The sequence below is a fragment of the Botryllus schlosseri genome, chromosome 6 (assembly GCF_051294905.1).
Source record: "Botryllus schlosseri isolate E-star chromosome 6, Bs_hap1, whole genome shotgun sequence".
Lineage (NCBI taxonomy): Eukaryota > Metazoa > Chordata > Ascidiacea > Stolidobranchia > Styelidae > Botryllus > Botryllus schlosseri.
In genome coordinates, this window is record NC_137241.1 from 25,132,265 (window position 1) to 25,158,744 (window position 26,480).

At 41.0% G+C, this 26,480-nt stretch overlaps 1 protein-coding gene across 1 annotated transcript; it reads right to left on the reverse strand.

Moving 5' to 3' along the window:
• Nucleotides 1–104: 104 nt before the first annotated feature.
• LOC145441773 (uncharacterized) lies at nt 105–26,358 on the reverse strand. Its single transcript, XM_080319715.1, has 14 exons — nt 26,020–26,358; nt 23,283–23,468; nt 21,392–21,518; nt 21,064–21,338; nt 17,124–17,306; nt 16,939–17,053; nt 16,769–16,863; nt 10,430–10,595; nt 8,796–8,884; nt 6,483–6,648; nt 5,699–5,803; nt 5,458–5,522; nt 4,392–4,656; nt 105–1,918 (listed from the first exon to the last, which is right to left on the reverse strand). Exons 1-14 carry the CDS (start codon nt 26,080–26,082, stop codon nt 1,884–1,886), a joined length of 1,935 nt encoding a protein of 644 aa, XP_080175841.1. The 5' UTR covers nt 26,083–26,358; the 3' UTR covers nt 105–1,883.
• Nucleotides 26,359–26,480: the final 122 nt, after the last annotated feature.

The window sequence follows — 26,480 nt, forward strand, 5'->3', positions numbered from 1 at the left end:
GTCTCATACAGTATCCAGCAAGATCAGACACCCCGCTATATTTCGTTACGTGAGTTACCTCTTGGTACACATCATAAATATTACTTTTACAACATTTACAAATCTTGCTTCCATGAATTCTATTCTCTATGCGTCTATAGTAAAGCAAGACTAAAGTACACAAAAGCGACTGTTCTTACAGAGCGTAGGAAAGATATTTCATCAAATGGATAATAAAACTTCGCTAAAGTGGTGCTCGCGGAGAAGCCTGCTCGCGAAAATAAGAAGGTAGCGCTATGCAGTACTATCATGTACCCAATAACTTATCGGGTAGAGTAGAGACATAGACCTCCTAACCGATTTTAAATGTGCATTTGATCGACAAATGTGCTGTGCACTCTCAACAAAGATTGATAAACGCCTATAAGGTAATCATAATCATTATTGCATTTGATTCATTTCTGAATTTGCGATTTAAACGTTTATGTTAGCATAACCCATGATAACTATGGGGCGCACATACGCATAGGCGTAGTCTGAGGTGGAATGGCACTTCGTCGTAGCTGCGCAGTCCACAGTGTACAAGCAGCGTTCACTCATATTAATCCAATAACGTCGTGGTGCAAGTAGTGGGTGAAACGGGTCTAGCAACATTTTCATCGAGATCACCAACGGCATATGAACGCACTCTGAAATCGCGTCCTTTATATTGGACATATTGTGTGATTTCTACTGAATGCATCAATGGTAAGGATCATACTATGTGCTAATAGTATGTGCAGCTAATGTGCTTTCTCAGGTGCAAGTGTGGCCGAATCTCAAGGTTTACACGCCACGTATTCTGCAAGTGTTCGACCCTTCACCCAATGCCATTCTAATAGATATAATTATCAGGTAGGCCTCCCGTACAGGACTATTGAATTGTAGGATGTTTTTAGTATTGCTTGTACGATCGTCACGTCAACTGACAATTTTACCTGACCTGCTGAAATGCAAAGGAACACTATTCTGGGGCTTGAGAATGATTCAAACGCATGTCCGCTACCATGCAATGTAAAACGTCTCCGGTGTACAATTTGTGTTTCGGAGCAACTGAGAAATGTAAATTATTTTGCTTGGAATCCTCACGAATTGATCTTCTCGCAGATTTGATGATGATGCAGATGAGATTAATTAACGTTTTATGTTTTTGGTCTGTTTGTTGTAATAATACGTTGTTTTGAGTCGTTTAGACGTCGCGTAGTACCAAGCTATGGTAACGTGTATTTTTGCAAATAAATACGGAACAATGACCGTACATCCATCCACTGAAATGGTATCGAACTGCGCCACCGACACATGCAACATATGTTACGGTACTTGTGTTGCAATCGTAAATTCAACCACATTTAGGGTATATGACATTGCTATTCTAAGAGGTAGTTTCAAGCAAGGCATTGCTATTTGCTCACTAGGCAATTAGTCCAACCACAACAAGCCTTTAACACGCCTACTAGTTGCAAGAACACACGCAACGGCCCTGACATAAGTGGCACATTGCGTGTACTGAAATTTACATTGCCACAAAAATGTCTTTGATACGGTGGCGTTGCGTGCTGGCTTCCAACGTAATGGCCTTTGACATCGGGTTTGCATTGTAGACTCGCCATCAAAACGTATTCACTCGTAATATCAGCAAATATTGACTTGCCAACGCCCTCTGTCGACGTGGGATTTGCGTCACATATATCGAGATCACAGACGCGCTTTCGATCTCTCGCAGACGTCGTCGCGTGTTGACAGAGGGTGTGTTGCACCCTCAGGATGGCCACAAGCAGCATTTGCTTTGCAATTATAAACATGTTAGGTTTCAATTGATCCTTTATAGACCATGCATGTCCTCCGCGTATTGGCGTCGATATTGCTTAGTCATTGTGGGTTGGATTTCGTTCGGAGTGTTCTGGAAATAGCGCAAATGTCAAGTGTCTAGTCTGGACAAAGACATGATAGATTTATAATAATGCTATATAAAATACCATTTTACACGTATTCTAAAGTAGAAAGGCAATGTTTAATTTATCGCAATGGTAAAGGGCGATGAATTTATGGCAAGAATCGAAATTTACACCAGGTCGATACGTTATTTGTTGCTTATAGTATTCATGGTGTTTCGAGTACCATGGTCAGGGTCATCTACACAAGGCCGATATTTCTTATCGTGATTCCTGATCTGTCGACTTCTAGCCCGGCCCACTTTCTTTCTAGGCTTATAAAAGACACCGCTTAGGCCAGTGGTTTATAACCATTTTTCCTGCATCGCCCCTTCTCAGAAATATTTATGGTCGATTGCATCCCTCCCCCATATTTAAGGCGTGCATTAACGACAATGGGTTGTATAGGTCGAAGTCCGGTCGGTCTTTTCGGCTTTGGACGTGATTGTTTGAAAAATTACCAGTGGAATCGTGCCCGCGCCCCATGGGACTAATTATAACGATCTGATTATTGTGCGTAAGCTACTAAAGTTGTTATAACAGCGTCTGGATTCGAGCCCAGTGTTGGGATCAAGTCACTACCTTCGAGTCACGAGTCATTTCGAGTCACTCATTGCACAGCACATTCTGACTCGAGTCAAGTCCAGTCACTCAATTTTCGGAGGTGACTCGAGTCACGTCGAGTCAAGTCAAGTCAAGTCAAGTCCCGAGTCAAGTCACAATTCAAGTCAAGTTGCGAAGTATGCGACATGATTACGTCATTGCATTTTGCTAGCTGTCTGCAATATTGATTGAGTGGTCATTGATTCCGAGCCGATGAAAGAATATAGAGTTAAATATACACTCAAGAAGGCGCTGTATCGCTGACATACACGTAGAACTGCTATACTACGTAAGTAATTGCATATCCTCAGTTTATAGTTACCACTTTACCATCCAAAATAGAGAATAGAGAAACGAATTAATAAGATGCGATACATTACCCATTTACGAATTGATATGATACAATTCCAGCCTGCAGCAATGATTGAGGACTATATAGACTATATTCGAATTCGATTTCAATAAAACAGGAGGTTTGGTTGAGGTAAGAACATAGGGAACAGAAATAGACATTTTCTATTTTATTACCTTACTACTAGTTTACGACAACGTAAGCTGTAAGCTTCGATCGCTTCGTTGGCATTCAATGTATTTGTTAGAGAGCAATGGAGGCCCGATGAAACGCACGATCATTGAATGATAGGTCGTTCTTACTGGTTACATCAGTGTTGCGTGAACAATCCGAACATATGCAAGATACAGTGATTTTTATCGCCACCGATTACTTGATGACTCGAAATTGAGTCGTGAATTTTGCTCCGAGTCACGAGTCAATCCACATTTCTGATACGCCGAGTCAAGTCAAGTCATTTTAGCAAAGTGACTCGAGTAAAGTCAAGTCATACGAAAAAGGTTACTCGAGTCATCCCAACACTGCTCGAGCCCAATAAAATTCCCTCTCAAAAGTGGTATAGGGCCACTTTCTCGGACTTACACACGCCGTGTGTTGCAATGTAGGCTACAATACCTAGTTCGAAACGTTTACATAAGAAAACCTTGCGTGATGGAACTGTGAACTCAAAGAAGCACTTAAAGACAGTTCACATTAATTATAACGAACTGCGTTTGTGGAAACATATTACATACATATAACCGATATATTTCGCGCGAAGAGCGACGAAAAATTTGGAGATATGATAAATTTGCAATTAGAACTTAGGAATATATAGAACTATAGTTCAACTACAGAACTGTATATCCCTATGGAAACTACTACACCATATATACTGCTGCGCCATTTTTACTCAGCGCCTCCATAACGTCGCAGCCCCCACCATAATGCCTCTGGGTGTTCCCGCTCCCTTCAAAATCCAAATCACCCCGTGGGGGCTCTGGAGCCGAGGTTAAGAACACTGGCTTACGCGGATCACATGTAGAAGGGAGCATATAGATAAACCTCCAACACTTAAGCAGATACACGTTTATTTGGATGTGATTCCTGTTGACCAGATGACCGCCAAAGATCGCTTTGACAAAACATCGTATGAACACTAACATCTCATCTGGCAATGAGGGGCCTGGTTAAACCCTCAACACTTTCTCGGGATTTGGACTCGTCCTGTGATATGTAGGCTATTTGTGTAAGCTTTAGGCACTGCTGTATATTTGGTTGCATTTGACCAGGGTAGTAATACGACGATAAAAAATCAGTGATCCTCGTTTCAAAACTATGATTCAAAATCATTGAATATTCCGACTGGCACCCATGAAGTAGTCAAATATACTCACATGCGGAACGCATATTCTCGCGAATTGAATCGATACCACATTAAATTCTCTCTCAACAAATTCTGAGAGTGACATCAACTATATTTTCAGTAGAATATACATGGAACGAACCTGGAACTGCAGACTGAGAGGTCGATTCATGCTTGTATGCATGAGAGTCGGATCCATTGATCCGCGATAACTGAGGGGTTTGCGGTAGGCAAGCCCCATTGCTTGTAGCCATAGAACGGTCAGCCTCGCTGGAGAGCTTTAGCGATGTCAAAGTCGAGGCGCTATTCAGAGATTGCTGATCTTTGATATCCGAAAGCGCTGAATCCAATTGACTCCCGAAATAACTGAGTATCGTCTCTCTTGGCTCAGAATCGTCTGTCTGCGACTGCGAAAGTGTGAAATGTTCTAGAGTTAACTCTGTTTCTGCTAGTTTTGTCTCTATACTCTAAAATGGGTAGCGGGTTGAAGTCCACGTTAGGCCGACCCCAAATCACTATAGTATACTAAGTATACTTGAATGCAATAGGTTTATTCAGGCTTTCATCGCTCATCTCAACCGCGTAAGTGTGGTCTTACGAAAAGCTTAAAACTACAATGGGCCGTGCTGTAAGTCAGCTCATGAATAATACAAGAAGAATATCAGCATATGGTGTAGAATGGCCAATGAAATCGAAACGCCGTGAATATAGCAAATAAACAAACAAACAAAGCACTACGAACATTCTAAACCAATAGTTCCCAACGTGGGCCATATCCCCCCAGTGGGCGATTTTGAAAATCAAGGGGGCGAAAATACCAAAGGGGGTGATAGGGGGCGGTAGGTTCCAGTGAGATATGATTAATTAACACGACCAAAAATACACGTGCGTACGGCTTATTCTGCATATGGCGCGAAAGTTGACTAAAAAAGGTCAACCAAACGGAAAGTAGTCACGGAATCCGGTTTTCTGGGCACCGTCTAGGAAAATGACCCTACTATTTTTAGGCAATTCACCAGCGATCAGAGACAAACAAAAAATTTCCCGTTTTGATGTCCTATTTTTTGGATCCGTAAATGTGGGGGCGAAAATTCGTGTATAGCCTGATAAGGGGGCGATGAGTCGAAAAAGGTTGAGAACCACTGTTCTAAAATAAACTTCAACGCCGAATAGATTTTGTTTCTATTCTGAGGAAATGACATCTTTACCTGTGGTGTTGAGGTCTTGCTCGGGCGTAGCGGGTGACTGAAACTTGTAGGTCGAATTTCAGCACCTGCGGTATGGAGTCGAACGTCAGATTTCACACAAATTAAGATCCTCTGATCGTAAGAAATTTAAAGAACCACTAATGCTGATCACAGCGATTGAAATCAAAATCACCACTGTGGTAAAGATAGGTTTCATATGTGTATCTAATTTGATCGGAATATATTTACATAGTATACTGACCTGGCGGCATGAGTCCGAAATCACCAGCCAGAGACTCGTTGGAGCTGAAGGATGGATCACCCCCGTGATAAGAGAATGGTCTTCCATCTAACGGTGGTGCGTTTTCTGCAATTTTCCAAATCGGAAAGCGTTCGACGAATTGTTTCTCGTGATTCAGAAGAAACATATGTTAAAAAAAAAACTTGATTGCGATTTTATGGATTTCCAAGTGAATATCATCAACCGGATGCAATTTAAGAGTTACAGAAAGCTTGTTTTGAGTTTACTGATAAGGCTGATCTCTAGTGAATACCAAATTTGCATGTTTTATTTATGGAAATTGTGTGCGTATCAATTTATCAACACTCAATTTATCAGGCTTTTCCCAAAACGAATTTTTATGTTGACAGCCTCAGAGGTGGTCAAAGTCATCGTTGATACTCAAGCAGAAGCACTGCAAATTTCTATTGAAGCACAAGTAGAAGTCGAGATTTCCAAAGTAAGTGACAAAGTTTGTATTTCGGGCCTAGTGTTACCTAAAAATATGAAAATGATGCTAAATAAAAGTGAAAGTCGTTTGAAACATAACCATTAGGCTGCAGCAACTAGGTAGAACGTACTTGAGTACTCCGAAAAATTAGAAGTGCTCCGTTACTGATCAACTCTGGACATCTCTGACAACAGACAACATGAGAAATTTTGTATATAATTCGTTTAGATGACATCAGCATTTTACCACACGTAGACTTTCTTTAAATGACGCGCGAATCAGACGGCAGCTCGAATGAAAATTTCAAGCACTCACGGAAACTCGATACGAAATTGATAGTTGGAGAGAATTTGGCCTTTCCCGTCTGATCGGGTCGGGATGTTTCGCATACCCAAGCACCATCTCTGTTGGAACCAATGTTAGAATTTGAAGCATCCAGATCGCTCACGCTTGCTTTCGGTGCCTCCGATTCGGGAGTCGCCTTGCAGCAATTGTAAATACAGTATCAACAGATAATTCACAACCGCATTTCATAAAGGTTGTAGGCCTATACCAGTGTTGGGATCAAGTCACTACCTTCGAGTCACGAGTCATCTCGAGTCATTGCTGATTTTGACTCGAGTCAAGTCAAGTCAATCGATTTTCGAAGGTGACTCGAGTCAAGTCAAGTCAATCGATTTTTGGAGGTGACTCGAGTCAAGTCGAGTCAAGTCAAGTCAAGTCACGAGTCAAGTCACAATTCAAGTCAAATTGAATTTTCGAAGGATGAGTGATGATTCAAAATCATAACATTTTGCCAACTGTGTGACAAACATAATAATTAACCTTTATCTTGAACCAAACAACGAATATAAGGGTAAATATACAAGCAAAAAGGTGTTGTTTTGCACTAATAAAATACGTGAGTAACTGAATAGTTGCATGCTACAGTCTGTTATTATCAGCCAAAATAGAGGACCGAATACGAAGCCTCGAAAAGTTTAAACACATTAATATGTTATGGTACAATACACTACCCATCTAAACATTCGTGAGAATGTAAACGCATAAACTATATTCATTCGATTTAAGTCATACAAGAGGGTTGGTAAAGGTTAGCACTGCGCCATCTTAAAAACATAGCTATTCGATTAATCTACTACTACTACAGCAACATAAGCTCTGATCATTTCGTTTGCGGCCAATGTATTTGTGATGTAACAATGGAAGGTCAGTGGAAGTCGAACTTACAATAAGTAGGGCTGGGCAAAATCGAGTACCTGAGTGATTCGATTCTGAATCACGTAATATGCTTCGAGTCGAGTCGAGTAATCGAGTATCACTCATTATGACGTCATAACAGAAGGTAATATCTCAAAGTTCAAATAGTTACCTTTTATGCCACCACAAAGAATATAACGCCTGATATCCATCAAATGAAAGATACTTTGGTATTTTTTCGACCATACCGATTTTATTGCACTTGGTGACCATGTTGTGGGACGATCATGACTTCGGAAATGTGCTAGTTCCAGTAACGTTCGTAGCTTTGTACCAGTTGTTTCGTATGCTACGTTACGGCCAATCAGGGTTTCAAGGCTTCAATAGTGAAAATTACTGTCGAAACTATTATTCTCGTTGATAAATTAACTTCTAGTGCCGAGGATCGTATAAATTCAGTACTCGAAAAAATCGTCTTTACTACTCGACTCGAATCATGACAATTAATACTCGATTCAGATTCGAGTACTCGAATCATTGTGCCCAGCCCTAACAATAAGTGAATGACTGGTTGTTCTCGCGCCACTGGCGTATCGCGAATTATCCGAAAATACACATTATACAGTGATTTAGTCGACACAATGTATTTATTGGTGACTTGAAATTGACTCGTAAATTTTGGTCCGAGTCACGAGTCAATCCACATTTCTGAAGCACCGAGTCAAGTCAAGTCAGGTCATTTTTGCAAAGTGACTCGAGTCAAGTCAAGTCATACGAAAAAGTTGACTCGAGTCTGACTCGAGTCAAGTCATGACTCGAGTCATCCCAACACTGGCCTATACGCTCAACAGTGCCAGATGTGCACATAAAATTGCAAAGCATTCCGGATTTTACGGAGATTAAGGATGTATCAGACTGCTTGGATTACAATCATTATTTAGCTGGTCGAATAGGCGAATAGATGTGGATAAAGTATAGCTTACCAGAATGGGCTCAGATACTGATCGCTGTTCTTAGGGCGTCTTTACAAACAAACCCCAGAAAAAGATTCGATGAAGAACGAATGAAAACCGAGTGAAAAAGACCAATAAACGGCATGTAATAAATAACGCCGAACGATCCACTGTTACATCGGCCATTAGCCCCAGGTGAATGTTAGATTGAGAAAACGTATATCTAGTCGTTTCGGCATCCTCATGCTGTTCCTTGCATCGCATTGTGTCTTGTATATCGTGATATGCATTGCGTGTGTTTTGAGAGGGTAAAAACAATAGAACCGCAGACTATGATGATAATTATGAGCAATTGTGAACCATTGATAGTATAATGATGTAGGCTATGTGTATGAGTTAAAAATAGCGACCGCCAAGCATGCTTGGCAACATATGATGAACACTGAGCAGGCGTGCGATGTAGAAAAAGGCACACCTGGAATGTTGAGAAGTGCTGTCTATTATTTTGATTTGTTCCTCGCGATAACACCCGGATTTGTGTCGGTTTCGGAGACTCCATCGAACCTGAAACGAGTGCGATGATTACTGTTCAAGTTAGCGGAAAACTAATTAGCTGATTTTACGCTGATTGACTACTGTGAACGCCAATAGTAAATGTCGAGTGACAGGGTGTTACATATAGGTTGAATTGCAGGAAATCGATTTCACATATCCACGTCCGATACCTGTGTGCAAGGCTACTGCAGGCGATCATCGTCAAAGTAATCAGCGTTGGTACTCAAGTATAGATATATAAAAACTGTATGTTTATACTCAGTAACAAGTAGTAGACATGTCAAAATGTCTTCAAGTGGAAGTAGATTATGACGGTATCAAAAGTACTCAAGTATAGCTTCAAAACGGGGATTTGGGTGAGAGGCCACAGACTTTAAGCCAGGAGTGTCAAACATACTGATCGCGAGCCGCATCTGACACGCCAGACCATTTCATCCGGCCCGCGATGTCATTCTGAGTAAATTGAAAAATGATTGTATTATCCAACACATTTCTAACAGAAGTTGAGATTTTTAGTAATAAATAGTCTACTTTTACGTAAATAATCCCTCAAGACAGCAAATGTCGAACATGTTCATGTGCCACATTGTAACTATCGGTCGGCAGTGTTGAGTTCTCACTCAAGCAACCATCAGGAAAATGTCAATGACATTGACACAACATTCTGAAAGGCAAAAAGTGCACACCCAGTTCATAGTTTTCTGGAAAAATGGACCAAATAATAGTTATTCACCGAGACGAAAACGACAATATGAAACCATTACATGTAAAATGCATGGCGAATATAATAGGTACAGGTACACGAAGAATATAATTCAAATATCTCCTGTCCCAAAAGGTCTCAGCCCCTGCCCGGCCTGCAGAGAAACTCGAATGGTGATTTGGTTATATATAAATAATGAATGAAATTCCAAAGTCCGAGTTTACAGTGTCTTATATTCCTCACCACGAATGCACAGGGCAAACAACGCATTACGATTGCAACAAAGGGGAGCATATGAATATTTCAACTTCTATCGTCGTTGGAGTCCCTGTTCTAGTGGTTGATAACTGTATTCAACCAGCTAATCATCGCATTTTACCAATTCCATTGATTGCAAATAACAGTGTTACTCGAATAGAGCTCACGTGATCCGTAATATAGAATAGATATAATACTATTTTCGTATTTTGCATGACTTTTGATGATACAGCATTCCAGTGAAAAACAATGGATTTGTAACATATTGGAGTCATTTGACTGCATGATCCGGCCCGCGACCGAAGTTGAGTTTGACACCACACCCCTGCATCTGCAAACAGTAAATCGGAGGTGGGTATTTTCGCAATTGCCGTGTGCACCGCCGTGACTAACGCTATTTGTACACTTGAGACAATGTCACTGCCGCAAATCCACACGTACGTATGAACAGTGAATACGTGTGCGGGACATACCGATACTACCGTGTCTGTTGCGTACAATCTTTTGAATGACGTACTATCGCTCTATCTTCATTCTACACTGATAAGCAAGATACGTAATATATTGTAGGCTTAGATAAACGCAAACATTACTTTTGTGGTCCGCGTCTGCGATGTAAGTTTTCAGCTCCTTGATCACCCGTCTCTCAACAGTGTGGCCGTTATAGGTGGTCGCAGAAATGGACACTGTATCGTCACGTAGTGCTACGGTACTTCCTTTTGTACTGGCCGGTTCCATACTGGAATTTACGTTATGATTCTGAAAATATTCCGTATTGCAAAAGTCTGTCTGATGCATCTGATATTTTGACTGTAGCGCGTCAGTATAGTTCATCACTCGGCTATAATTTAGGTCAGGCTTTTCAACCTTTTTGAGCGCCATTCGCACTTTTTTAGTAAAACTAATTTCATTCGCACAAACTAATCGAAAATTGTTATACAAAAAGAAGATGAAGATACTTAACAACATTTTGTTCAGATGTGCAACAAATTGGCTATACTATGTAGCTCAATCTATCAAATGTCTCATTAAAAAGGCAACTTTTTTCGCTCGTTTTGATTCCAACTATTTCACTAAACCCTTGTCGGCCAAACAAGTTGTCGGGTTTTGTACAAAAAGGTCTACTAGTGCTTGGATGGTCAGGTCTTAAAATTTGTTCTGCGCTTCTATCCAAAATACAGCGTATGTTAGCGAGTGAAAATGCTTGCTGGCAGAAATCAATTTTGAGAGCTGACACAAAGGTCCCGGAGGCTCCAGTTTGTCGCAAGGCTGAAAATCCCACATGTTTGTGTTGAGGCTTTTGCCTTATGTGTTGGAAAATAAGGTCCAAGTCCATTTTATCAGAGGTTTGTAGGCCAAATCTTTACGTCTTCATGCGCCCCGACGCAGAAAGAGTTGGCCTCGAAGTGAATGAGTCTGATAGGCATGAACTCGCTCGTCGTTGCACCCTACACTAGTTCATCCGAACGGTCTTCGACCATGTTTTCCAGAAAAACCAGTCGAACAAATCTTATCATGAATCCTCACGATAAAACCATACTTTCTGTCTGTCTCGCTTATTGGCTACATTACCCAACACAGTGACCTTGGATATGTAATTTATTTTGCAATAAATTCAACAAATATTACATACATATTAACAGATTGCTCTGGCAACGTGTCGACCCAAAATTATACCCTTTGCGGTCCATACTTTAATAACCCTTGAAGGGATTAAAATTTGCGTTACAGTAACTTGCAAATGTGAGTCTATAATGATGGTACTAACTACTATCCTAGTGCCTCGCGCTAATCGAACAGTTATTACGAAAATATGATGATTGCTTTGCGAAAGAAAGCAGAAAGTCAATTTGACGTCATTTTCCCAGCCTGTCGCAGGCTCAAACTGACTGATATACTGTATGTCTGCCACTACACGAGCTTCCACACTAGGCTTTTCGTTACGTAATAATTATAGTGCAAAAATATTAATTCACTATACGGCTTGTGAGAGCTACGATTATTGATGCGTCGTGAGTTAAAGTTTTTACAATTGCGTCGCAACTACAAAAGTCACACCGCCCTTGAATTTCCTATTAGGTTTATTTGAATTATTCCACGTCAGAAAAATTAACAAGTATTCACGATTTTTATTCGCACTCAATCCGGATTTTCATTCGCACCACCTTCGTCATTCGCACTGCAATTTCTTTCATTCGCACGAGTGCGAACCGTCACAGAGGTTGAAAAGCACTGATTTAGGTTATATAAATATGTAATTCATTATACTTAAATCAAATTGCGATGTGCCACTATTATATATCACGAAGGTAAAAAGGGGCTCCGCAAATCTATTCTTTTAGCATATTGAAGAAGTTAAAACTAAAGTTTATCACACACGCGAGAGTCATATTGATTAAAATGATAGCCGGGTTGTACAGATATAGTGAGGCAAGAATGCTATTTTTAGGCCCGTTTTTGTTATTGGGCTCAATGGTTCTTGCTCTCAAACGCGTTGGCATTCTGAATGCTCAATGGTGCCACGAAAAAACGAGGCATTGTAAGAATATACCGCCTATTAAGGTACCTAAAATGAACCCGCGAGGTGCTAATATTATGTATGTAAAACCCAGTGTCGTTGCGGTACAAACTAATCGTGCCTCAGTGTTACAATGTAAAATTCGTGAAGAGGCATCGGAAATTCGGAATGTACGGTACATCGGTACAGCGCAAATTGGATACATGGTTATGACGCAATAGAAAGAGCATTGTTTCGCTACTCCATGATTATCCGAAAACTTGACGATTTTCATAATACAGTGTTTTTGGTGGGGTTACCGATGCCCTGATTAGATAGATATTGACATTTACGGAATAAATGCGACTATAGCTTTTAATCTATTTTCAGTTCGGGTCGATGGTTGGCATCAATAAGCCCATCGTGATTACTTGATGCGGAAATTTGCTATCTGTCTCAAAACGTTTGCAATATAGTTACACCTTCTTCCGATAAGAATTTAACACATCATTGTAGCTTCCTTGTCAATCTAAGTTATAATTTCTGAAATACTACACGAAGATCTGAATATATACGATAGAGGTATATTGCAACGAACAACACATTCATATTCGCAATTTATTCACTATAAGCTTTTCAACTGACCCTCGTCGGTAGATGCCGTCAATATAATACGGAGATTGCAATTCGAAATATAAAGATGAAATAGGTAGTGTGACGTAAGAATGGTATAACAACAACGAGAGAATTCATAAAACGAGAGCGTTAAGCAAAAATACAATAAGTGCAATACAAATTGGCTATAATATATAGCCAGAGACGCAACACTAATGAAATACACGGAGAGGATTGTTTTCACCACAAATCTCTCTTTCCTGCAACACAGAAGGATGTACTACCTGCCACAAAACAGAGTAGTATTATTTACAATTATACGTGCCACTGCGACAGTCGGTATGTGGGTCGTACTTCACTTCGTTTGCAAACAAAGAATCAACCAACATGCCCAAGCAGATTAGGAAACCTGACGTCAATGCTATTTCAGACAGTCAATCGCAGACAAGTAACCCTTTCTTGCGCGACTATGACCAGACCATGGCATGTAACTCTGCAATAGGCAGGGCCGTAACAGCAGTTCGTCAGGCCCCCAAAAAACGTTGGTCTTGGGCAGAGGTGGTCAAAGTAGTCAAGAAAGCTACTCAAGTAGAAGTAGAAGTAGAAGTAGCGACGAAAAAATCTACTCAAGTACGAGTAGAAGTAAGTACTTCCTCCATAACCAACCTAAAACTACTTGAAGTAGAAGTAGAATTTCCTGGCTTTAAATCTACTCAAGTAAGTAAGTAGTTGTGAAAACGATCATAATTCGTTCGCATGGATTGTCAGAAGGTGCAAATTGAGCTATGGGAAAGATGTCGAGCTTGATTCATATTTATTCATACAAGGAGGTATTCAATTTTCGACAGCATAAGCATTCGTCCGCATCATGGGATGAAAATGATACTATTGATATGAAAATGCGATACTAATCCTCTGTTTAATCAAACAGCCCGTTCTAGAAAATATCATGGTATGGCGTCCTCCCCCATATTATAAGGCCCGTGGTTTAGTCGAAGAGCAATACGGAGAAGTTGTATTGGATACTGTGTGAACACTTTGCGCGATTAGTAAACGTGAATAAAAAATATGGTGGATCGTAAAAATGCCATATTGGGTAGCTTTATTTCCGGAAATTAAAGGAATTACTGCACTGGCTTTTATGCTTCAACATGTACCTTATCGAGACAAAAGAACTGATATTAATTTGCGCACAAAGTTTATAACACTGGGAATTGAAAGTGAATTATAAATACTACTTCTAAAAGCGGAATATGTATTTCATGTCTAAATACAGAAATTTTTAAATGTGGTATGCTAAACAGCTCTAAAACCAAGAAAGTAATAGTTCACTTTTCCAGATGAGGACACGCCATGGACTGCTAGATTACGATATGATGCTAGATTGCGAAACATCAGTTTCAAACGTTATGATGAGCCATATATACTATGGTGAAATATTCCATATGGGCAAAGGGCGACAATGCGGTGTGAACGGAACCACGCCAACCCGCTACCCAAATTATATTCCCGTTTACTTTCGTGAAATCATACTGGTTACTCCGTATCCACTGAGCGCGAAGCGCGACGGAAATTTTTGGCTTTACTCAACTTTTATGAAAATAAAACGTTGATACTCCGTGCAAACAGCCCCGAAATTCCTCAGGCTATCTTCCTGAATAAAGGATTAAACTACTTCTACTTGACAAACTGAAAATAGCGAAAAGTAAGTAAGTAGATCACAAAAAATTACGAAGTAGAAGTAGAAGTAGCGAACATCAGATCTACTTGAGTAAGTACCAGAAGTAGATGGAAACTACTTGAGTACTTCGAAAAAGTAGAAGTACTTCGTTACTGACCACCTCTGGTCTTGGGCCCCCCATAGGGTGATAAACCGGACTTGTGGGGGGCTTCGCCCCCCAGATCCCCCTCAGCTTATACGTTGTTTACCGCTACTTATCATATATATTGAGAGTCCGTTTAATGAGTTACCTTTTCTCGACTAACCGCGCGAAGCGCGAACACTTTTTATAATTCATGATTGAATCGGTCAAAATGATCGAGAATTGCTTATATATTGCTATCAATTTTTATCCTTTCTCTGCTCACGTGATCAGATTTACCGGTAGAGCGGAGTGAGGTGAGTGAAAAGTTAGGACCACTATCTTCGGGCGTATACCTGTTGGCAGGAACGAAACAGCACTTCGTCAGACCCCCGAAAAAACTTAGGGTCTTGGGCTCCAATAGGGTGGTAAACCGACGCTCTCCCCATCCCGTTGTTCGTTTTTACCCCGAAATTAGTTGTACTATATAGTGAGCACGCGCCAAGCGCGAAAATTGTCAAAAATTCATAATAAAATCGGTCAATAAGATCGGGAATTGCATATATATTGCTATCAATTTCTTGTGCTCTCTGCTCGCGTTATCAGATTTACCGGTAGAGCTGAGTGAGGTGTCTTGGAAACTGTAGGGCCCGTAAATAATAGGCTAATCAAACATCTTCAGGCGGACAGACCCGTTGGTATGAATTCGTTACATGATGTTATTTCGTGACCTCCGCTATATCAAAAAATATATAATAGCATAAATGTACTAAACTAAAAGACGCACACGATTTCAAATTGGTATTTCTTCACTGGCGTATAATATTTCCCTGCGGGATGGTATTTATCTTGTGAGGTTCAGATTGCTAAGACAGGAACATTCGGCGTCGGTCATTTAGGCGCATATGGACAATTAAACCTATACGTATCTGCATAAGCGCAGTTCTTTTCGGCCAAGGTTTTCTCGCTGCCGATCATTCTGGCACATTTCTTGGAGTCGCATGTTACATGGCCTAAAACTTTATATCTTGGTGCGTCGTGGCGCGGTAATGGCCAACGCCGATATGGCCATTTCTATAAATCTTGCGTATTTTTTCTTGGGTGAAGAGTACCCAATCATCAAAATATTTGACAACTTGATATCGCGCAGGGCGCGAAAAAATTTTGAAAAAGCTGCATAAATTTTCAAAAAATACTTTATAAGTTATGCTAATTCACGAAATAATTTTGGGCCCCTTCGAGCTCGCCCCCCCTCCAATTGGGGGGTTTGGGGTGCGGCAGTTACGGTCCTGGCAATAGGTCAGCACCTTCTTAGGCATCCAGAGTGTGCAAAATCGTATAACGATAACAGATTTCAATTCTTGCTCGTAGACGTAGTCTGTTCCATTTAAACGTTCTCGAATCGACTATAATAAAAATCGAGCAACCGATTCTTTGTCGGCAAAAGGACCGACTCTATTCTCTCCGTGTATTTCATGTTGCGTCTCTGGCTATATATTATAGCCAATTTGTATTGCATTTATTGCATTTTTGCTTAACGCTCTCGTTTTGTGAATTCTCTCGTTGTTGTTGTTATACCATTCTTACGTCACACTACCTATTTCATCTTTATATTACGAATTGCAATCTCCGTATTATACTGACGGCCACTACCGACGAGGGTCAGTTGAAAAGCTTATAGTGAATAAATTGCGAATATGAATGTGTTGTTCGTTGCAATATTCAAATTCTGTACCACAAGGAACCTTTTTAGATACTTTATACTTTACAACTCATTCGGCGCTATAGTTTTTGTTGTTATTCGAAATGCTGAAACTATAGGACACTATGCTGAAACTGAAACGTCATAAAGTCGAACCAGTGCCGGGGTGCCGCGAAGTATTTCTTTCTTTTATTGGGCGCCGTAAGGTCAAAAAGGTTGAGAATCACACTGCTATATGTGTTAACAAATCGTTTTTGTTCCAATCGGTCCGCAGTGTCGTTATGAGGCAGGAAATTGATTTTTTAAATTATATTACCTTGGGTTCAACTCGATTGCAAGTCGTTTCCACTCCGCCGAACTCACTGATGTCATCTCCTTCCGCAAGTCGATACCCTCTATTCGAAAAGGTAGCTGAAAGTCAGACTTTGGTAACTTCAACATGATGGTTACATTCGGGGATGACCGATTGATCCGAATAATACTCACGGGTGTGCTCTACCTCGAATACATTGTTCGCAACGGACTCGTTGCCTTTGGACTTCTGTCTTCTTGAGCAAACATTCGGACAGTTGCAGTAGTGCATAAAGCCTCTCTTGAAGATCTCCACAAATAAAACAAAAAATTTCAACATAGCTTATCAAATTGGTTTAACTAATTTGAAAGTCACCAACTTTGTGTCCAAGAAGATAAGCGATGGCGCTGCCTAGCACCCATCCGTAAACGACAGAACTTGCGTGGCTCGTGAAATTGGCAACTTCAATCAATCCGAAGCAATAAGGGTACAGCAGTGGAGTGCATATAGTAACTGATCTAATGACCGGTGGCCAACGATGCACAACCAATCTCAGATACATCTGTAAACGGATGCATGGATAGTATTATATATATGAAAACTTTACAATTAACCTGGACATATCATAACCCATATTTATGAATCGTCATAACAGGAATATTGGTTACACGGCCGAAACCACGACCAAAAGGACATTAAGCTGTTGATCCATATGCGGTACCGCATACTGTATACGTCAGTGGTTCTTAACCTTTTTTCGTCCAGCGCCCCCTTTCAAAAATTATCGTGCTCCAGCGCCCCCCTCAACTTCATATTGTAAGGAATGTAATAAAGACAATGAGTAAGAGGGAGGGCCGTAACAGCACTTCGTCAACCCCCTAAAAACGATTGCCTTGCGCACCCATAGCGTGATAAACCGAACTTCTGAGGGCTTCGCCCCCACGAACCCCATATCGTGATTTTGATAATCAGCAAAGTTTGTGTGGCCTGGTCGCCCTAGGTACCAACATTTGCTATAATGCATGGGAATTACATTTATAAGTCGCTATAAACTTTTTATCCTCTCAGCCCACGTAATCAGATTTACCAGTAGCACTGAGTGAGCTGTTGTATAGGAAAATAAGGGGCACGTAATTAATAATTAAACATATTCGGGCGTTCCCGCAGGTACAATTATTCGTTACCAGGGCCGTAACAGCACTTCGTCAGTCCCCTCCCCAAACATAAAACGTTGGTCCTGGGCCCCCATCGGGTGATAAACCAAACTTCCGGGGGACTTCGCTCCCAGACCCCCATTAGACTGTCCGATATTTGCTGATAGCCTATTAGGTATCTACATTGGGTGTTCATTTACTGAGGGAGCTATTCTCGCCTAGTCGCGCGAAGTGCGAAAAATTTCACTAATTAATGATTGAACTGGTCAATATCATCGGGAATTGCATGTAAATTGAGATCAATTTTTATCCTCTCTCTGCTCACGTAAACACATTTACCGGTAGAGCTGAATTAGGTGCAATGTTCCCTCTAAGCTGCGCACGTGCGCAGTGCTGACACGGTCTCTGCGCACAGAAAATCTACGTTGCGCACAACAAATCCGGAGTTATCACCTTTTTTTAGTCGTTACGCACTGTTGTCCAAGGGTCAGCGCAGTGAGTTGTTGAGTGTGCGCAGACTCATAAAAACTTGAAGCGAACATTGTGAGGTTTCTTGGAAACTGTAGGGCCCGTTACCAATAATTAAACATATTCGGGCAGGCGAACCCGTTGGTATGACCTCGTTGCATGTTGATATTTCGTGACCCCCTGTCTGCAATATCAAAAAATATAGAATCGGTCAACGGGGATATCGCCCAACAGGAATATCCCTGTCGCCCAATCGTACTAAACTAAAAGACGCACACGATTTCAGACTGGTATTTTTTCACTGACATATAATTTTTCCCTGCCAGATGGAATTCGTCTTCAGGGGTTCAGATTTCCAAGACAGGAACATTCGGTGTCAGTCATTTAGGCGCCCATGGACAATTAAACCTATATGTATTTTGAAGGCTATATGTAACGAAGTTTTCGGTGTTAATTTGCTCTGAATACTCATTAAGGTAGAGCCCGACCGATTATCGGCTCGCCGATAATATCGAGTCGATATCACGCTTGGAGAGAAATATCGGTATCGGCCATTGAAGGTAAAAAAATATCGGCCATTTTCGTGACGTCACAATGGTGGCAGGGAGTCAGAGAAGTCGATAGAAGACGTGAGGACGGTAAATTATAAAAATAAATGGCCAAGCTGCATATAGTGCATACTGCATACAGGGCAGTAGGCGTGCCTATCTGAAAAATATTATAGATGACTAACCACCGTTATGCCCCACTGACTTCGGGGGAATCCCCCTGCAGTAATCGATCACCAACGACAGAGAGCAGCTGGATGGATAGTTGTCTGCAGAAGATTTCAATCAGTAAGAGAAATGAGAACTTCAATCATGCTGGACTGACCCTCGTAATGACAGAGAAAAGCGTCGCGTCGAAACATATCTCGGTTCGGTACCAACAGAGCTAATTATTCCAGTGAGTAATGTATGAAGTCGTCTGACTGAGGCCTGCGGGGCCACCATGATAGGAAATATGCAAGCATGAGAGCAAGAAAATCAAGCAAACGTGGAGTAAAGCCAATAATTGATACCAAAATTTTTGATGCCATGATGACATTGGCCAATTCTGACACAAGAGCGTAAAATGTTGATTGTTGAAATGCTGGTCATGGTCAAGGCCCAAGGGGCCGGATGGAGCAGTTGCAGACTTGGACAATTTGAGTTGTTTTGCACATTCTCTTCAGCTATTTGTTAATGATTTGCTGAAGGCTCCAGGTGCATTGCCAGAAGAATATCAATATTAATATCAATATATGGTGAAACCATTGAAGGAAAGATCCCCTGCATGGGGGCGGTGGAACCGTAAGGAAGAAAGATATCCAATTCTTGCTGTGCCACTAACTATGGTACCAAGTGAAAGACTGCTCCATGTGTTTAGTACTATATACATCATCTATGGAAGACCACAGAAGTTCACTCCGAGAAATTGTGCTTCGTGAACTGTAATCTGCAATTGCTGGATTGGTGCTTTTGATATATTTTTATAGTTCCTGGATCATTTATTTCATGTTCAAGCATATCAATGACTGTAAAGTTGTTGAAAGAGTAGGACAGAGTAGGACAGAGTAGGACGTAGTTTATTTTTTGTCCTTGATGTTTTTGCGGCATATACACCGACTCATGATAGACATACACACGATCTGCGCATATGCATACCATGAGTGCATGATGTGCATATGCCGCTGGACAAGGAAGTGCAGATATAGCCTTTACGACTTTCTAAGTCATGCACCACCCCTCCATGCTATCCCAGTAATGCATGAGCGCCAAGCAGGGAAGTCATGGATACCAGTGTTACTAATCAGGTCTTTGGTCTGACCCGGCCGGGAATCGAACCCACGACCTACCGATCAAGAAGCCGGACGCTTAACCATTACGCTATCTTGATCGGTGGAAATACTCTGATGTGTTAAATATGGACCTTGAGGTAGATTCCATATCTTTTGAATATCGGCTGAATATATCGGTGTTATCGGTGGAGGTACTGGATATCGGTCTTATCGGTATCGGCTCAGAAATCCAATATCGGTCGGGCTCTATTAAGGATATGCCCTATCACCACATCATCTACTGCGAAGCCATTTTTCTCCAGCGCCCCCCCTTACCGCCCCCTGAGCCCATCGCCCCCTTAGCGCTTGCGCCCCCCTTCAACATCGCCAGCGCCCCCTGGGGGCGCTGGGGGCAAGGTTAAGAACCACTGGTATACGTAGTGGAAATGACGTAGAAGTTATCGAACTACGAGGGAAGCGATAACTACATTTGTTTGTGCCACGCATACGGGCGGGTGATGCTTTTCATTCGGAAAGTATCGTTTAGAATTATAGGAAACATTGCATTAGACGACGCGATTTCTCAGACGACCTACGGGTATCATCGCGATTCGTTGAATACAGAATTGTATAGAATTCACATGATTTCCATTGTGAGGAGTTCTCCGTATATTATTCAATTGCATATGATACTGAAGTTCTGTAATTCGAAGAGTCTCATTGCCATATAAACCAAGTTGGGCGAATAGCGCGATCATCGTAACTTTAGGGAAAGGAAATATGCAGTACCCAGTGTAAGTTATACTAATTGCCATACAAACCAAGTTGTGCGATTAGCGCGATCACCGTAACTTAAAGGAAAGGAAATATGCAGTACCCAGTTTAGGCTGTATACTCACAGTCAAATATGCAGCACAGAAGCTTGCTATGCTGACCAAATAGGACGGACACTGCAATCTTGCCGCTATCAATTCCTTCACCCCTACTAAAGGAGTGCAATCGTCGCTGAAGTATCTCGTATCTCTGCTCTGGAAACCCGAGCCTTTCGTTGAGTAAAAGGTGTTTTTGAGTTCTGCGTCGCACACTGACAGGAAATGGGGGGAGAGACTTGGGATGTTTTTCTGCAAGATGTCGCATACGGCTGACGTCGCCAGTGCTCCGTAGAAGTATATTCCTGATCAATATCATATTTTATCGCCGAAATTGTTGCAATTTCGTTGTACTTACCTATAAATCGAACTAGTCTTCTTAGGGAATCACTGATAATGCAACCAGACGAGCCAAACAATGCTGAACCACAGGAGCCGTTGCAACAAAGTTTTGTAGACATCAAAACGACTTCAATGATAATGATCTGCACAAATATGTAGGAGTGTGACCCTTTCCTGTTATGCGGTCAGGGAGATGTAGGACGGGTGGATCAGAAAATGCACGCAAAAAATAAACTCAAAGCGCACAAGCTTTCACTGAAAAACAGCTGAGCTTTCGGTCATCGAACACTTTAGTATCAGGCGTTACAAGTCCGGAACATATCCAAGAATCTCTCGCTTGAAAATTGTTGATCAGACTGTCAGATCTGTCCCCACCCAGTAGGTCCAAGGACATATGACCGGGGCCGATTAAACATACAGTCAAATATTCAAATGTTCCAAATTTTCTTTCTCTCTATTATAATCTATAGGCAACAGGTGGTCAAAAAGGAATGTTTGCAAGCAACCGTCAAGATAATAACCCAAACCTTGGCATAAAATGACATTGCAATTCAAAGTTACATCGTTTTAAAATACATACATAACTTCCGTATATGAACCGAAGAACTCATTCGTGGGCGGAAAGGGACACAGCGGCATGGAAGTGATGCAATTTAAAACTTTCTTAGTCAGAATGCTACCATGGCATTGTATTGAAGCCAAACATGTACCTAACATTAAACCATACGGATATGATAAGGAATCAATACCACTTGGAACGAAAATAGAATGCAAATATCGATTGTGTTCATTTAGCCTACTTTTAATATTGTTAGGAAGAGCATGTTGTTCAAGAAAGGAATGACTGCTTTTCTACTTCTTGTTGATTATAAATCTTAGAAAATATGTCCCCAGGAGCACATCTCCCCAATGATTAGTTTGACTGTAGATGGTTTGGTTTTTCTATATTATTAATATCACAGGGAATTACGCAGAATCAGGAAAGTGTCGTACTGTATGTATACCATCGCTTTTTAGAAACGGGAGACGCGATGTCGCTCGCACAGTCTATACATATCCTCTCCCGAAAGGATGCTGGCGTGACATCAAACATCTGTCTCATTTCAAAACACATCACAGAAGCCACAAAACAAACTGCTGTTATATCAACGCTATTGTTATATCAGTGATGTCCTGGGGGATTGTAACTGACTGACGGAGCCACGCTCCAGCCGGTGTAGGGTTAGAGGTGTCGTGACGGAATTTGGAAGTCATAAATATGAACCGTAAACGCATGCTTTCGGCTTGCGGACGACATCCATACCTTTACGTAATTTGACTCCAACGCGGCTACGTATTGTTACAGTGGACCGTTAGTCACTGAGACGACTCTGATGCAATTCAATATTACACTGTTCATTTATCCGGCATTGTGACCTCATTGGCAAACTTTATTTTGTCACATTCCGCAGATGCGGCATCCCTGAGGTCAAGGCTTGTTTGTCAAGCCATCTGTTGACATGGCTATCCACCTATCCCGAGTGACTGTTTGAGACATATGCCTAAACAGCCGGAAGTGAAAGATTATGATGGAAAATATACAAAGGGTCCTACCGTACAGTCATTTGCAAGTATTTGATATCCGATAATGCATACGCGAAAAGAAGCTTGCTATGACGCGGTATACTAATTTTCAAACAATTTTTGTAAGATGTAGGTGATGTTTCATACGGATCTCTGCACCTATAAGTCGTTACGTTCACATCTGAACGCAGGTACCTACGGCCAACGACGTCAACTCAGATAATAATGTGCAGTGTGCAGTGTACTATAATTTTTAAATATTATATATCTTTATAACAAATCTGGAATGCTTGGATCGCGTTTGGATCATGAATGATCAAATATGATTTGTCACTGCTACTCACCAATATGAATGGGGTGAAGTTTGCGATCATAAAAATAGAATCACTGCTGGTTGCTACGTGTGCATTCCTCAAGTATGGTTTTGCGATCGTCACGTCATCTGGTAGGTAGCTGACTGGGTTCGTTTTGAACACGGAGGTAGAGTGAAGGATGTACGCGAATACGGTGGCACACACGAACAAAGGAATCTGTAAACGCAAATTACATCGAAATAGTGATTAGTTGCAGCTGCACTTGCAGAAAGCATTGCTTCCGACATATAGTTCCCCAAAGACAAGGTTGCGAATCTTGTGATTACAAATGCAATTTGCGAGCGTTGCGTCGACAAATATGTGTACGCGAAATCAACGCATCAGAAAATCAATATGGATTGTCACTTTGATTTACCAGTAAAATTACCAAACACCCGTTCGATAGGCCTGCATGGTTAGTGGCTGGTTGTGGTTAGTGGCTGGATGTGATCACTGATCGTGGTCCTCCGTTCAACAGCCCAAAAGCTTTCTGATCCTGGAAGTGTGGCGCTCGCGTGTATATGTACTGTACAATTTGTACATAATTCAAAAATCAAAATGATATATATATATCATTAACGTGTAGTGATTCTGATTCCAATGCAATAATTTCATCTTATATGGACGTTTATTTCCATTTCCATCACTGACTTCCGACGGAAAAATGTGGACATGGTTGAATTGGTTTAGTTAGAATATTCAACACGAACATGAATCTTGGCTATAGGCTTCAGTTGTAGACTAACGGGTGACCGGACAGTGTTTCCAAGTAGCTTCCCGATAAAAAACGTTGTTTTATCCGATTAATCCGCGGTAACGTGTCTTGGACGGGACACGAATTTATCACCATCTCAGCCGAACATCACCCGACTCAAGCCATTTCAAATGATAATTGATGTCCATATCCAACATCTTGGGCGGATCGAGCATCCTTATTATAATAATTTGTCAGAACCGCAGTGCAGTCGCATGCAGTAAACTTACCTCAAGAAAAAGCTATGTCGGAACCTTGCCATTTATGCCCGCTGTTCGACGCGCCTGTTTCGACTTGGTAGTCCCAACTATAAGGCTGATGGTCAATATCTATAGCGGCTGGCCGATTCGTTTCCGAGTCAAATGTTAACTAGCCTATATATGCATATTTTATAATAATATATGCGTCTTATTTATTTTCACGGGAAAAAGTTGGCATAGATGCATATTATCTAAAGTAATTTCCTATATCTGGACCATTAATATTCGTGGCCTATTATGCAGCATGCTTTCGGTGCTGATCAGAGTTGTACGAACTACTGGATTTTGAAATGTGCGATTAGAACTAGAACGATTCACTTTTCGAAATCCGTCACTAAAACTAGAACTAGAACTGATCACCATGGCAAGTTTCTGTTGCAGTCAAATCCGTGGAAAGTTGCATTTACTTTTCACAAAAGTAGCACTAAGAAGTTGCATTTATGGACAAGTTTCTTGAAATTATTAGGGTATGAGATACTCGAATCGATCCATATGCAAGGCACTGTAGCAAAACTCAGTGTTGGCGACTTCAAAAAAATCCATAGCCTGAAAAAATTGATGAAAAGATGAAAATCGAAAAAAGTTGCCAAAAGTGGCATGAAACCGAAAAAACTTGCAAAAACTTGCAAAATGTTTCAATGTAAGATTCCACCATACTGCTTAAAACACCGTACTACATAACTTCCGAGAATTTAGGAAGCTGCCGGAAGGTGTAAAAGAAAGTTGCAAAAGTTGCAAAAAGTCGCCCCACTAATCACTCTTCAAAATCCGCAACCACAACTAATATCAGAACTACCCTATTTTCAAAATCCGAAACTAAAACTGGAATTATATGGAACTACTGAAACAACCGCTAGTTAGTTTATCGTCAACTAACAAAATTGGTAGTTAGTATACAAGTCTGGTGCTGACATGCGACGAAGCGAGGTTCCGAGACTTCAGCGGTAGTAATAAAGTTTTCAAACGATATTTTTCGTTAGTAAAATATTGCTCCTTGTGTGAAGGTATGTATTTTCGTTACGCAAACAAATTTACTGTCGCTATTTGACTCGAATTATTTCAATAGATAGTCGACTCGGAATGGGGTACTAGAATCGTTGAGTCTTGCCCTAATCTCAACCCGAGGAAGTGAGTAAGCGCGAAATTCAGTACCGGATTGGAAGATTAATAATTTATTAGTTTTTTACTTTCGCTTATCTCTGGAGTATCGTAGTTGACAGCTCATGGTGTTAAAATATCCACTCAGGATTATATGAAAATCACCTACCGGCCAAAGAGCAGGCAGGAAATTTTCGAATAACGTATACTTTATGAAAGTATGCATTTATACTAATGTATTTTATCGAGCCCGACAAACGTTGTGCAATGCGTTACTTAACGTGGAAACCGAAATGCAGATCATGGGGAAATAAAATGAGTAATTAATAGCTATGAAACTGTAACTAATTCGTGTGGGTACATTGCACAATTTACCAATGTAGTATCAGCACATATATCGTTCACGTTACCAACAGTAAATTGAGGCGAAGAAGCAAAAACAAGAAAAATCATACATACTTTATTGACCTGTGTAATGGAAAAGAGTACAATAATAGTGGTGTGCAATGCTGTGGAATACAACCCCGCCTAAAGCGCTCGCATTTGAATAACTGTCGTTTTTGACAAATTCTTCTGCATTCAACTGAAATTGATGAGCTTATTAATCTCTGTTTACCTCCACGTAATAGAAGCAAGTCAACAACCGCGAGCTTTCTTGGTGCAACGTTGAATCCGACATATTCCCATCATCAGCTACAGGGCTGCACAGACTCTGCGAATAGTCCACGCAAGCGGAGACAGCATAGCTCGTCGAATTTCTCAGAGTTTATGTAAGAAGCGCTACAATCATACACAAGTCGATCGCCCAACTTTACTGCCTTGAAAATCGTTACGGCCCAAATAAAAAGGACTATACAATCGAACTGATGCGACGACTAATTTCCCAAGGGATACCGAATCTACAACAGGGCTTCCTCGAAAATTTCTTTCCTTGAAATCGTAACCTCCAAGAACTTGAGTTGGACACGGTATAGCGCGAACGGAGTATTACCGTGGACATAGCTTTTAGATTGTGGCAGTAAATTAATCTATGCTTGTACTTTTTCTGTTAGACTAATTTATGTAGGCGACGTATGA

Bases quoted from the DNA above. Each gene is read 5' to 3' on its own strand.
- LOC145441773 (XM_080319715.1), bottom strand. From the start codon at position 26,082: ATGTCGGATTCAACGTTGCACCAAGAAAGCTCGCGGTTGTTGACTTGC. The intron at 10,596-16,768 runs GTAATATAATTT...GAATATTTTCAG, and splicing joins GCAATCGAGTTGAACCCAAG to AATCATAACGTAAATTCCAG. The intron at 5,804-6,482 runs GTGAGTGCTTGA...GGAAAATTGCAG, and splicing joins CAATTTCGTATCGAGTTTCC to AAAACGCACCACCGTTAGAT.